Below are 14241 nucleotides of genomic sequence, written 5' to 3'. Positions count from 1 at the left end.
TCATTTCTGACATCATTCTTTTTGTTGTTCTTCGTCTTGTTATAATGTGATCTCTTGAAGTAGGGCCCATCAATGTGAAGGCAGCGAGCTTGGAGCGTGCGCGGCCTCCTCTCATTTCAACCTGTGCTTCCATTGATAAAGCTCCAGCTATTTTCTTCTCTCTTGCAGTTGTGCTTGCAAGAATGTAAACATTCTGTAGTTCCTGACTCATTTTTTTCCCCAAAAGGCCTTTGTGAAATGTGGGTTTCCTGAAATCTGTTGACTTCAAATTTCTCTTACTGCTAACTAACCTTTCTTCCAGTTTCTTCTCTTCGTACATAATTGGTGCTCTCTCTGATCAATAAATGATAACAGAGAAGAAAGGAGTGGAATAGCCAGAAAAGTGGTGTTTGCCTAACTTTGAAGTCCTGGTTTGAAGTAGTTAATGGAAGGGACAGGAGCCCCGGTGGCACAGTGGTTAAGCGCTCAGCTGCTAACCGAAAGGTCGGCAGTTTGAACCCACCAGCCTCTCAGGGGGAGAAAAGACCTGGTGATCTGCTCCCATAAAGATTACAGCCTTGGAAACCCTATGGGCAGTTCTACTCTGTCACATGGGGTTACTATGAGTCAGAATCGACTCGACAGCACCCAGCAACAGTAACAGTGGCAGATGTGGGAACGCTTTGTCGTCTTGCCTTAGGACCAAGTGTTACCATGGAGCAGGATTTTGGACACTGGAGCTCGATTCAGTAACCTGACCTACATGAACAGAGGGGAGAGGCTTTGTTGTGCTTATTCCAGAACCAAATGTGAAATGTGCATTGTCAGTCTGTACACACAGGTGCTCTGTTTCAGTTTTTACATGGTTGTTTTAGTTAGTATGTAGGTTCAGAGCTTGTAGTCTCCCATCTAGCAGCCTGGAGTTCCCTAGGACAGAGCCAGAAGGGCAGCCCTGAGCTTGTCCAGGGACCCACTCTAATTGCTCTTCTGTCTCCTGAGTGTTGCTTCTGCCACATGGTTTATGATGCATTCTCTGTTTTAGCCACAAAAAGGGCAAGAAGGGGGAGGGAGAAGGGTGCACCCCTCCTCCTCAAAGGCATGATCTGGAAGTTGACTATCAGTTCTGCTCATGGCTCGCTGGGTGGAGCGTAGTCACTGTGCGTGGTATCTAGCATTCAGGAAGGTTAGGGAACGCTGTATTTAATCAAGTAGCCACATCCTCTGCTAAGAAGACTGCTTCTGTTTAAGAAGGGAAGAATGGATATTGGAGAATAATTTTCTTTTCCACATACATTCAAAGAATGTACTTTTGGCTGCCTTTGTTTATTTTGTATGCTTTTATTTCTCAGTTAATTGATTTGACTATAATGTATTGCTAGTAACTTCTGGAATAATTCCTAACCTTTAGTCACATTCAAAAATAACCTGTAAGGTTCTGCCAAGATGGAGTAGCCCCAGTCCTCCCAGGTCTCCGTGTTACAACTAAACAACCCTGGACACAACACAGCACCAGATCTGGGAAAACTGAGAGGTAGAAAGAAGGCGGACAGCTGAGGAGCTGCAGCACTTGAGGACAGGTGGCAGTGGATCCCCTGGATTTCCTTCTCCCCCATACATCCTGGACAGGGTGCTGGACAAGCCTGGAGCCTTTGCCTATTCGCCTTAGTCAAACCTGGGAAAAGGGTGGTCTAAAGAACAGAAAAAAGTTTTGGCAGTACTCACTCTGCTTTGCCAGACACCTCTGAGCCCTCCACCCCTGCAGTTCTAGCAGGCTGAGCAGCAAGCTAAGCCTAGAAAGCAACTTGGTTTGGTAGGAAGCGCAAACGCTTTGCAGTCCACGGAGCTGCCGTAACTCCCAAGGTGAGCTTGAGGATGAGCTGAGATAAAAGTAGGTGGGGCACCTTACGTTGTGTTGGGTAGAGAAAATATTGAGGCTCTCATGTAGTACCCCCAAAACCTTAGAAATAGAAGATTGCCTTCTAGCGGTTAAACTCTGAAATCCTCACACAATGGATTGTAGCGGTAAAGAGTTGTATGTAAAATATACCTCAATAAAACTGATTTAAAAATAGCCATAAAAATCCATAATGATCACTGCTGTCAAGATGAATATGAAACAAGAGGAATAAATTAGAAAAATTACTGTAGTTTTAAAATCACTTAGGAATATTTCCTTAAAATTGAGGTAATTATTGAAAGTTCATGTAATTTGTTGAGTAAATCACCACCTTTAAGGAGTGTTGCAGGGTATTTGGAGGAACAACACACGTACACGCACATGCACACGTGCACACATGGACACACACACTTGCACACGTAGATATATGCTCACACGGAAGTACATGCACACAAACACATGCACACACATACACTTGCACACACATGCCCACACACTTAACTTGCTGAAGCTGCCGTCTCACAGGCCTGCAGATGCACAGTGATACAGACCAGGCTCCCTCAGGGCTGAGGCCGAGCGGTGCGCTGCGAGGTGGATTCTAGGTCATGTGCATGGAGCATCGATTTGAGGCCAGAAGAGGCAGACTAGTTTAGGAAAGAAGGAATGGCTCTTGAAAAGGCCTGGGGACTGGAGAAAAGATAGTGTTTGGCATTGGAACATGGGACAATACCGAGAAATAGGAAAGCACTAGATCCATGAGAGTGTCAAGTGTGACCAGGGGTGATCAGAGAAAGTCTTCTGTTGGAAAGACCATTCTACTGGCACTGAGGGGGGTGGTAATGGAAAGAGAAAGTGCTCTTAGGGAGAGTAATCTAAGGCACTTAGTGCTTATCACATTTTATACTCCATTCTTTGACTTTGTTATAGACTATTACATCTTTAACAAGATGGAAGTTGATTAAAAGGCCATTTCCCTTGGTGATTTCTGTCTGCCACTTACTAGTCACTGAAATTACCCCAGAGTGGCCTCTGTTTCTAGGAGAGTGACCCCTTCTATCCTAGAGGACTTGGTATCAACTCTGAGTGTGGAAATGCACGGAAGTCTTAGGTCTGTTGTACTGATGGCCTGTTGACTGTCCATCACAAGGAGTGTCAGCACTGCGCGGGGCACCCCAGCCCCTAAGGCTGCCCTTGTATGGCAGAGTGATGTGATAAAACCTTCCATGGTGTGTGGTGTGTCGGGGCTTTAGCTCAGGTGGACTTGATTCTGTTTTTACCATTTCTGAGCAAGTTTTACATAATCTAGAGTTTTCACTCAGGAAATTCTGACAAATGTATGTGTTATATCCATGTAAATATTCCTGAAATACACTAATCTGATCATTTGGTAAAAAAAATAAGTAAGAAGAGGATGGATCTGAACCAGATCAATAAAAGGAGTGGTTGCTAGTAGGGGTGAGAAACAGGAGGATAGAAAATCTAGGTTTTATTTGTTAATTCCAAGACAGGTAACTTGGTGATATTATTGCTGTTAGTGAAAAGTAAATGTTGTCTCTTTGACATACAACATTTAGGAGTGTCAAAGTCATTTTTTTTAAAGAGATGTAGCAAGTTATCAGATCTTTTCTTCTGTCTGGAAGTTCCTTAGAATTTTCTTAATTATCAGCAGTTTACTAACAATCTAGTAGTCTGTTTCCCTAAATTATTATACAATAATACTAGTTTAAAATTATTTCAGTTGAAATCATTTTAGGATGACTCAGAATATTCTGTTCATCTCCATCTTTTCCTGCAGGGGATCCTCTGAGCATATCAACTGAGAACCTCATATTGTAAGATGTTATGTTCACATACATTTAAAAGACTAGTTATTAGAAGAAAGCTGATTGTAAGAAATAGCTATGTATTTTTATTTGGAAATATCAGTTTATGTTATTGGCAGGTTTTATGTTTTTTTTTTTTTCATGTTTGGAAAGTTTGTTTTGAGGTTCATTTAAGTAAATAATTATGTTATGGATCTCCGAATGAGTGAACTAATCAAAATTAAAACTGAGTCAACAGCTGGTACTGATTGAAGTAATTGCCAAGTACTCACTCTGTCCCATGCACTATTAGGCATCCTGTGTGCATCGTCTTAATGTTGTAACAACCCTGTGAGGGTAGGTGTTATCATTACCCTCATTTTATAGGCTCAGAGTGGTTACCATGCCCAAGTTCAATAGCTAGAACCTGGACCCAACCCTAGAGCGTCTAGAGCAACACTAGCTAATAGAAATGTAATGTGACTAATTAAAATTTCTTATAAGTCACATTTTTAAAAGTCAAAACCAGCAGGTGAAATAAATTTTACTGATACATCTAATATACTATATCTAAGATGTTATCAATTCATATATAAAAAATATTGAGATATTTTACATTCTTTTTTGCAGCAGGTGAAATGAATTTTATTAATATATTTAATATATCCAGGATATTATAAATTCAAATATAAAAAATATTGGGATATTTTATAAAGTATCCCAGTATCTTTTATATTCTTTTTTTTTGTACTAAGTCTTTGAAATCTTGTGTGTATTTGACACTTATAGCACATCTCAGAAACCCTGGTGGTGTAGTGGTTAAGAACTACGGCTGCTTCACAAAAGGTCGGCAGTTCGAATCCACCAGGGGGTCCTTGGAAACCTTATGGGGCAGCTCTACTCTCTGCTATAGGGTCACTATGAGTCGGAATCAACTTGATGGCAATGGGATTGGTTTCTTTTTGGTTTACCGTATCTCAGTTCAGATCAGCCATGTTCCACATGCAGCAACCACGTGTGGGCAGAGGAGCTCTAGAATCTGATCTTACCTCCCACATACTCTTCTGTAATCTTCTCTGCCTTTAAACCAAATTAAAATAATGATAAGGTATTTCCATCCAAAAACTTAATCAGTTGTCACTTTGCTTTAAGGTAGCTTATTAAACTGTAATTTTAGTTTAAATTCTTTCCTGATCCTTCGGCAGTGTTGAAGTCATTCTGCTTCTCTAAAGTTTTCACTGAGCAGATGGACAAAATGCAAATTACCCAACAGCTGATTGGAGCCGACTTCACTTTGCTCAAAAATTATATTGTCCTCCTACTGTCTTCCCAGTGTTCCTTTTTCTTTCAATAAAAGAAATGTGATGTTTATATGTTCAGGTTGGGACATAATGAGATTTTTGGGAGGTGGAGTGAGGTTTGCTCCCGAGGAGTACATAGTTTGCACCTTGACCATTTCCTGTACAGTACCAGTTCTTCTGAGAAGTGATGACCTGGAGCATTTGCTTTCTCTCCCAGAACCTCATCTGTTCTGAGTGTGGGGATGAGTTCACTCTGCAGAGCCAGCTGGCCATCCACATGGAGGAGCACCGGCAGGAGCTGGCCGGACGCCGGGCACACACCTGCAAGGCCTGCAAGAAAGAGTTTGAGACGTCTGCCCAGCTCAAGGAGCACATGAAGACACATTACAAAATTAGGTATGCGCCATCACTTGGGCTTGGTAAAAAATCCATACAGCAAATTAGAAGTGGGCATGCTTTGCTACAGTCAATTAAAAATATTTGCTGCTTTCAAAACAAGAACACAGAATGTGGAGCCACAGCGCTATTTCTATTTCTGTTTTCATCAGAAACAGAAAGAATAAATTTTATGATATTGAATACACAAAACTAATATGTGTAAATATGTGTATATACACTTCTGGAACCCTGGTGGCTCAGTGGTTAACTGCTCAGCTGCTGACCGAAAGGTTGGCAGTTCAAACCCACCAGCTGCTCCTTGGGAGAAAGATGTGGCAGTTCATTTCTGTAAAGATTACAGCCTTGCAAACCCTATGGGAGCAGTTCTGCTCTGTCCTATAGGATCTCTGTGAGCCATAATCAACTCGATGGCAACAGGTTTGGTTTATATATACGTATATGTGTGTGCATGTGTTAAATATGTGGGTGTGTATGTCTCTCTCTCTATATATATAATTGATATCTCGTTAAAGCATGTTCTGATGACCATCAGCTAAACATTCTGGTAAATTTTATTTTGAGATTGTAATCTGAGGGAGGCCATTTAATGAGTGTTTCCCCCTATATTAAACTAGGGTCTCAGGTACAAGGTCTTATAACCGGAATATTGACAGAAGCGGATTCACATACTCATGTCCTCATTGTGGAAAGACCTTTCAAAAGCCTAGCCAGTTAACGCGACATATTAGGATACACACAGGTATGAAGAAACAGGTACTTTGGGATGATTGATTATGTGGCTTGAAGGAAAAGAAAATGTGTCTCAGAGCCAGCTAGGCCTGGGCTCTAATCTTGACTTTTCCTTTGTTTTCTGTGTAATCTTTGTGAAATTGCTTAATCTTGCTGTGGTTTCACTTCCTCACTTGAAAATGGGAATGTTAATGTCTGTCATATAGTTGTCATAAATCGTAACTGAAAGAACATATGTAGTGTTTGTAGAAAAGTGCCTGATACATGGTAGGCTATCAGTAATTGAGAGTTGGTATTACTATTGCTGTTATTATTATTGATATAGTATTTATTCAGTCATTTAATTCAGAAATGAGCCAGCCAATGTCAGGTATTAGACTGGGCTAGTTAAGTATAAATTTACAAAGAAAGCACAGGATCCCTGTATTCTATTATAATTTTGCCTTCACTAACTGGGCTATAAAACATTAAAAGTAACAAAAACTTTATTTCTCTGTGCCTTATCTGGCATACTTGTTGGCTTTGCTTGAATTTTTGATGTGGGTACAGCAGTCATGGCTGAACATACTTTCTGTCAGCTCTTGAAAAATCAGTTTATAATATTGTTTTAGTAACGTGATCCTGTTTAGGTAAGGACAAGGGAAAACTATACAAATATTTACAGTATTTGAAATTAGAGTGATCCATGCTTTGCCCTTTTGTTTTCTTATATACTCCTTCAGATTTGGTTTCCCTTTATGGAGTGACAGGGTAAGAAATAGACAGCATTTGGCTGGCTGCTTTTGTTTTTCAGCCAGTTCTCATTAGGCTACACTGCTTTTTGCCTTTTTTAGTGTTTTCGTGAAATATTTCTATGTACAGTACTGCAGAGTCATCCAGACTATTTTGCAGTTTGTTTCTGTGTCAGTGTAAAGTTGATTGGAGTGTCTCCCTTACTGCATGGAGGTAGAGGGCCTGCTTCTCCTGGAGAGACACACTCAGCCCTTGAGAGGGAGCTGGGTGGGGGGTGGTATTCTCAGCTGGCCCCTCCTGGCATGGAGCCTCTGCCTTATGAGCAGGTGGGTGGGTGGAGACCAGAACCAGGTAAATGATTATTTTCTGGGGAGAGGGTCCATCAAGCCCCTCAGATGGCTATTCTGGAAGTCCTGTCCCCGAAAATCATTTTTACTCAAAGACACACACACACAAACACATATTTGTTTTTGTTTTTGTAAAAAAGTTTTTTGTCAGAACAAACATGGATAGATCAAGAGAAAACACAAGGCTTATGGTTTTCTCCCTACAGATATATTTTAAACCTCATCGTCACAAATATATTAGAAATTTGCTTTGACAAGTGTCAATAAAACATAAGTTCTCTTTGTAGCTCTTACTGTCTGTCCAGTCTTAAAGTGATGTTACTTATGTTCTTTGGAGAAAAATTATGATATTTTGGGTAACGTAAGCATTTCTCTTTTGAATCCAGAAGGTACTCCTCATAGTGTGTAGTTGTAATTTGATCCCTTTTCTCCCTCTTCAGGTGAAAGGCCATTTAAATGCAGTGAATGTGGAAAAGCTTTCAACCAGAAGGGGGCGCTGCAGACGCACATGATTAAGCATACAGGTGAAAAGCCCCATGCCTGTGCCTTTTGTCCTGCCGCCTTTTCTCAAAAAGGAAACCTTCAGTCACATGTACAGAGAGTTCACTCCGAGGTAAACATAGTCTTTGTGGCTCATGCAGTATTCCACAGGTGTGCAATAGACGTCTCTTGAGTTAGTGAATGAGCCGGAAAAATGCTTTTCCATTTTTAAAAATGCAGATTAAGGGTTTGTGTTGAACACACCCTGTTTAAAACAAACACACACAGGTTTTTTTTTTGGTTTATTATACATAGAAGAAATAATAAAATAATATATTTTTGTCTTCTTACTGATAATATTATAGTTTTGATGAATAGATATTTGAAAATACCAATACCTTTATTAGTCATGATTCATCAACCTGAATATTGAGATATTTCATCCTTTTAATAAAATTGAAACACTGACACTCTCAAGTGTAGGAAATGAAAGATGAGAAATATAATTGAGTAAAATGTTTTTCCTACGGCTAATGTTGCTAAGCTCACATATGCCTACATATGGCACCATTTATATTGTATATTCAGACTAGTCCTGGTTTGTTAGTTTTCTACCATGCTGAAAGCTAACTATTTAAGCTGATGTTCACAATTTCGTATTGTAATTTTTTATTGTCTATAGATTATACTGATTTGTAGGTTCTCTGGAAATATTTCTGTTAAGCAGGTTAATTTTTGCTCTTACTATTTGTGATTTGGTGTCTTCTATTTGTTTATAGTCTAATTGTAGAAAATACATAGTTAAGCAATACAAATACTTTTATTATGGTACAGTTTATTTTATAACTATCATATGCTTAAAAGCAAATATATACCTTTTAATTTTTTCCATACACTAACACTTGAGTAAAAAGTGAACTCGGGGTTAATAGTACACTTTTATCCAAACCTAACAAAATCAAGAAGTAGAAATTGTCTTGATCTTAGATAAGATTTAGGTTTTATTCTATAACGGGGGGGGAAAAAAAGGACTTTAAAAAGAACAAAAAAAATACTACACAGTTCACAGTTTATAAACGGATTCAGAAGTACATAAGGAATGAGTTACTTTTAAAATCATATTTTATTATCTAAGAAGCCAGAGACATTAGAAAGTATGAGTGAGGTAATGGTAACATGCGGGGACATTACCTTTAGATCTGAAGAGTAAATCTGGGCTGTACGAGTTGCTATTGTGTAAAGAAAACTCCTTGGGAATGAGCATATATTCATGCAGCCCTAGAAATGTCTCCTGGAAACCCTAGAACAGCCTTGTGGGATTAGGGCAGGGGCTCGTCCATGCTCCTGAGTTTAGGAAGCTCATTCTGGGATATCTGTGAACTAACTGTCTGTCATAGCTACGGAGAAACTCAGCTCTAGTGGGACTGACTGAGATGTTTCAGAAAAGATCTGCAGATGCTAGTTTGTAAAGATTATCCAGCCCTGTGAGGAATCTAAAGCCTTATATGTGGTTCTTAGCAAGGTGCTAAAGATAGAGTAGGGGTCTGATTGAGGCTCAGAGTCAATTAGTTTTTCAAACCAGCCTTCACAATTATGCTAATACCTAAAATTGTTCCTGTTTACTGTACTGTTCTCTGTAGTGTGCTTCTGGCTTTTTCATAGTTTTTAACATTCGTTGCTAATAGTGAATATCTGAATTGGTGATGGAACACTTAGAAACTGTATAACATTCCTAACCTGTATATTTTAGCCCCCCAAAAAGCTTATTCGGAGTAATAGTCAAGCCCAGCCATCCACTATTCATTATTGAGCATTGTACTTAACTGTTTAAGAAACTGAGTACATCATACCTCGGTTTTCTTTTTTTTTAAATTAAATGGCAGTAACTGAAAAATATGCCTCTTCATTCCTAAACCTGTTCTAATTTTTAGAAAAGGCTGTGAAATTTTCACTAATCTTATACTGGCAATACTGATTAAAGAACTGGGCCATTCATTCTAGAGCTGTGTGATTTAAAAGTACTGTAACATTGGAGGGTTGGATAGTTCTGTCATTTTCAATGGAATGGCACATTATAATCTGCCATTATGTAATACTTAGATACTCTTATCTAAGAATGAATTGTAAGAAACCTTTTTTTTTTTTTTTTTAAATTCTTTAAGGTCAAGAATGGCCCTACCTATAATTGTACAGAATGTAGTTGTGTATTTAAAAGTTTAGGCAGCTTAAATACACACATCAGCAAGATGCATATGGGTGGGCCCCAGAATTCAGCAAATGCTACAGAGACTGCACATGTTTTAACGGTAAGTCTAATAATTGGTTTATAGTAGGATTTTTTTTTTTAACGAAAATATGTCACTTTTAAAAATTTTGAATATTGTTTGGTACCGTAAAGGTGCTATGAAAGTTTTCTATATGAAGGTAAGGTGCTACTTTTGTGTTTTTTTTTAAAAATTTTAGAACAGTATTAGGTGGTCCTGATTTATGGACTGTCATCGGAACCAGTGAAAATAAGAGAAAATGTAATCATTAATTTATGAGATTGTCACTCATGCTGTCAGTTTTGCTGATGAATATTTTTATTTAAGTTATAAGTTAAGAATTAATTATCACTTTTAGATAATATTTATCCTTTGTGACAGTGATAATTTTTGCTGAGTCTTTCGACTGTTAGGAAGCTAAATTGTACATGTATTTTAAATTATGTAACTAAAAACACACATATGTTTTTATTCCTTTTATGTAGGATTCTATAGCTCAGCCTCAATCTGTCATTTTTTCTACACTCTCAATTGATAATAAATGGAAAAATCTAAGTATAGAATATTGTATCTTAAAAGTATTGACATACGATACAAAAATCTCAGACATCTTAACTGTATGCTGATGAATACTGTTAGCCGGTAGTTTGAGCTTAAGTCTCAACAGCTGCGTCCTACCAATATGGAAAATGGGCCTTGTTAATACTTAATTCTGGAACATTAGGTTCACTTTTAGTTATGTTTTTTTTCTCACAATATTTGCAGTATTGCAATATTTGCAGTATCGCAATATTTCCTCAATTTACTCTTAATCAAGGAGGATGTTGTAAATAAATTCCAGAACTTAGGAATAATTGGAGCCTATTAATTAAGCCTCGAAAATTATATTTTGAACTGAGTATTGTTTCTTTTAATACAATTTTCCATTTGTAAATTATAACCAAATATTAGAGTTTTCACCATTTCTTTTGGCAACATGCAAATCAAATGTGTAGAAGTAGTGAATAATCATCCAGGTCAATGTTTTAATTCCTGTTCTGAGGACCATCATGTGTTAGGTCCATGCTTTTTGTCAAGGCTGCCTGAGAACCTGTGTTCTGCCTCCTGTGTTGAACTTCCATGTCTGTTATTTTGCCTCTCAAATTTTCTTGCTCTTGGCCCTTTTGCTCAACTTTTGAGAAATTTCTCTAGCTTTATTTTATGACTCTTCTATTGATGTTTTTTTTGGTAGTAAGATTTTCATTTCTGAGAGCTCTCCTTTCTGATCTGTTTTTTCACCCCAGGACATTCTTTTCTGGTTTGATGCACACTTGTTCTGAAATCTCCGAGGGTGCTACTTAGAATTTTCTTTCTCAAAGTCCTCTTCGGCTCTTTGGGTCATCCCCACCCCATCATCTTTCAGTGTCTTGTAGCCTTTGGTTGCCTGTTTGTATTTCTGAGGCCACAGTAAACCTGTGTGTGAACCTTGTAGGTGTGGTGGGCTTGTTGACCTGCAGGGGTCACCATAAGTGTGGGGGGCAGGGAACCCCATAGCCTCAGGACCCCTGTGTGGCGGAACACAGATGTTGTATTTCATCTGGTGCCCTGGCTCTCCCCAGGCTGTTTGTTCCTTTCATCCTTTTGTAGAGGCAACCCTTCTTTTTTGGCCTAAGACTAAGTGCCCACGTGTTCTGTGTGGAGGAAGACAGGTTTATTTTCAGTCCTTGGATGTTCCCACTGTCTTTTGGCATTCGCTTTTTTGATCCTTGAGCTTCTGCAGGAATCAGATATTTCAAATTCGATATCCCGTATCCTTTGGATATTCTTGGCTGTTGCCCTACAGAGCGTTTATTCCTCCTTTCTCCTTGTTTTCCAGAATTGGTTGAATTATTTTGACCACAGTGGCCTCTTTCTTATTTTCTTAATTTTGAACCTTAAAAAACCAAAAACCAAACCTGTTGCCATAGAGTCGATTCCAATTCATAGCGACCCTATAGGACAGAGTAGAACTGCCCCATAGGATTTCCAGGGAACGACTGGTGGATTCAAACTGCCAACCTTTTGGTTAGCAGCTGAGCCTGTAACCACTGCACCATAGTTCTTTTATTCCATCACTTCACATTAATGGATTAACAGGGAGGTGGGGACCCGTGTGCTTAACCTGCCATCTTGAATTGGTAGGCTGTGCTACCTGTTAAAAAACTTCGAAGAAACTGTAATAGAACAGTTCTCTCAGTATGTGCTTTTAACAGCCAATATTGTGCCCAGCACAAAAATAGTTGAGGCATTCCATTTAAAATTTATGTTTGGGATGCTGTTAGATTTTAATGTTCATAAGGAGGGTACTACCTTTCTTCTTCTTGTTTTTAAGAAAAATTGAAGTCGAAATAACGTGATTTTTAGTTTTTTTTTTTAATGAAAATATTGCTATGTTTCAGGCCACACTCTTTCAGACCTTACCCCTCCAGCAGACGGAAGCCCAGGTCACATCCTCGACCGGCCAGCAGGCCTCACAGGCTGTCACTGACGTCATCCAGCAACTTCTGGAATTGTCGGAGCCGGGCCCAGGGGACGCCAACCCATCGCCTCAGCCTGGCCAGCAGCTGAGCATCACCGTGGGCATCAACCAGGACATCTTGCAGGTGAATCTCATTTCCCTGCTGGCATGTGACTTCTACTCTTAGGTTCTCGTCTGTGCTTTCAGAAACCTACTATCTGTACTAACAAATACATACACAGGGAGTTTAATCAAAAACATGTCTGAAAAAAAATACATAGTGAAACAAAATACCTTATTTAATTACTTATGGACAGAGCAGAATTCTAAACAATTTATTAATCTGTAAATTAAAAACAAAAATTGTAAAACCCCAATTTTTTTCCCTGCAAATGAATTTAATTGAAAATAATACCTTTTTTAGAACTTTCTTGTGTCTATCCCTGTTGACAGAGACATGAGAAATATTTTATTGTTTCTCGAAGTTCTGGTGTAACTATTTTGAGACAATCATACGTTTTTACAATTCTGAGAAAGAGTCAGTAAGTGAACATTCTATGCAAAATGTGGGTGAAGAGGAGGAGGAAAGGAAGGTCGATGGGTGGGCTGGGTTTATATTCATACACATTTTTCATCTCCAAACAGAGATACAGCCTTCCTCCTTGCTCTCCTTTTGTTGTGATTGGTGTTGTTTTTTTAAGACTAACCTCTCTCCTGTACTTTTGTGATGAGAAGTTGGCCAGAGGTCTAAGGAATGTCAGGATGTCATGACACTACCAATGTCTTAATGGTAGAAACCAAGTTTAATACATGCCCTCAAATAAAAAAAATTTAAAAAAAAACCAAACCCATTGCCATCCAGTCAATTCTGACTCATAGTGACCCTGTTGGGCTGAGTAGAGCTGCCCCCTTAAGAGGTTCCAAGGAGCGGCCGGTGGATTCGAACTGCTGACCTTTAGGTTAGCAGCCTGAGCTGTTAACCACTGCACCACCAGGGCTCCATGCCCTCAAATAGTGATCCCCACATTGTTTAGTGACAACCAAAGTTGTCTGAGGTAAGATTTCTAAAAGTCAAATTAGTTTAATTCCCCTTAAAATAGAAATGTAAATGCTTGCTGTATAGTGTTTTGGGTGGGGTGAGATGTCAGCTATCAAGAGGGATGTTACAGTCCGAAAAAGTCGAAAGCCCCACTTACAAATGATTACTTGGAAATGTATATTTTTACTTCTAGTAGAGTAGAATTAGACTTCTGTAACTAAAGCTTTATTACAACTTTGTGATTGATTTTGGTAGGCAGATGTGGGCCATTGTACCTTCTAACCTTTTAGTTTTGTTCTGTCTCAGCAAGCCTTAGAAAACAGTGGGCTGTCTTCAATTCCAGTTGCAGCTCATCCTAACGACCCCAGCCATACTAAGACATCGACAACCCAGATCCAAAGTCCAGACATTGCCAATGTTTCTGGCGAGCAGGCTGAGCCTACTGATGCAGAGCAAGAGAAAGAACAGGAGAGCCCAGAAAAGCTGGATAAAAAAGAAAAGAAGATTATGAAGAAGAAATCACCTTTTCTACCCGGTAATTTTGATATGCTTTAACATTTAGACTTTTGGTATACACATATTGCTTGTCTTTAAGAAGATGGTACAATATGCTTGTTTTGTAATATTTTGAGAGTAGCTCTCTGTTGTTGTTTGGTATTTAAAATGAAAAGTATGGCAGTCATACAATTTGTTATGCCCCCCTCTCTCTTCCCCAGGATTGGTTTCTGTTCCTGGCTAGTGAGTGGGACTGGAACCCCAGTCTCTCCCGCGGTTTCCCCTTGTTTCCGCACTGCAT

At 39.0% G+C, this 14241-nt stretch overlaps 1 protein-coding gene across 1 annotated transcript in view; it reads left to right on the top strand.

Moving 5' to 3' along the window:
* Positions 1-14241, top strand: part of ZNF236 (zinc finger protein 236) — an 82903-nt gene that overhangs the window by 6517 nt on the left and 62145 nt on the right. Inside the window, exons 3-8 of the mRNA XM_023741569.1 lie at positions 5197-5375; positions 5993-6117; positions 7627-7799; positions 9829-9972; positions 12348-12551; positions 13752-13980. Coding sequence (XP_023597337.1) covers positions 5197-5375; positions 5993-6117; positions 7627-7799; positions 9829-9972; positions 12348-12551; positions 13752-13980 — 1054 coding nt within the window. The remainder of the gene's footprint in view (positions 1-5196; positions 5376-5992; positions 6118-7626; positions 7800-9828; positions 9973-12347; positions 12552-13751; positions 13981-14241) is intronic.

Source organism: Trichechus manatus, unplaced genomic scaffold, assembly GCF_000243295.1.
Source record: "Trichechus manatus latirostris isolate Lorelei unplaced genomic scaffold, TriManLat1.0 scaffold00183, whole genome shotgun sequence".
Classification (NCBI taxonomy): domain Eukaryota; kingdom Metazoa; phylum Chordata; class Mammalia; order Sirenia; family Trichechidae; genus Trichechus; species Trichechus manatus.
Note: the sequence above shows the minus strand (reverse complement) of the source record. Positions and strands in the feature narration are given on the sequence as shown.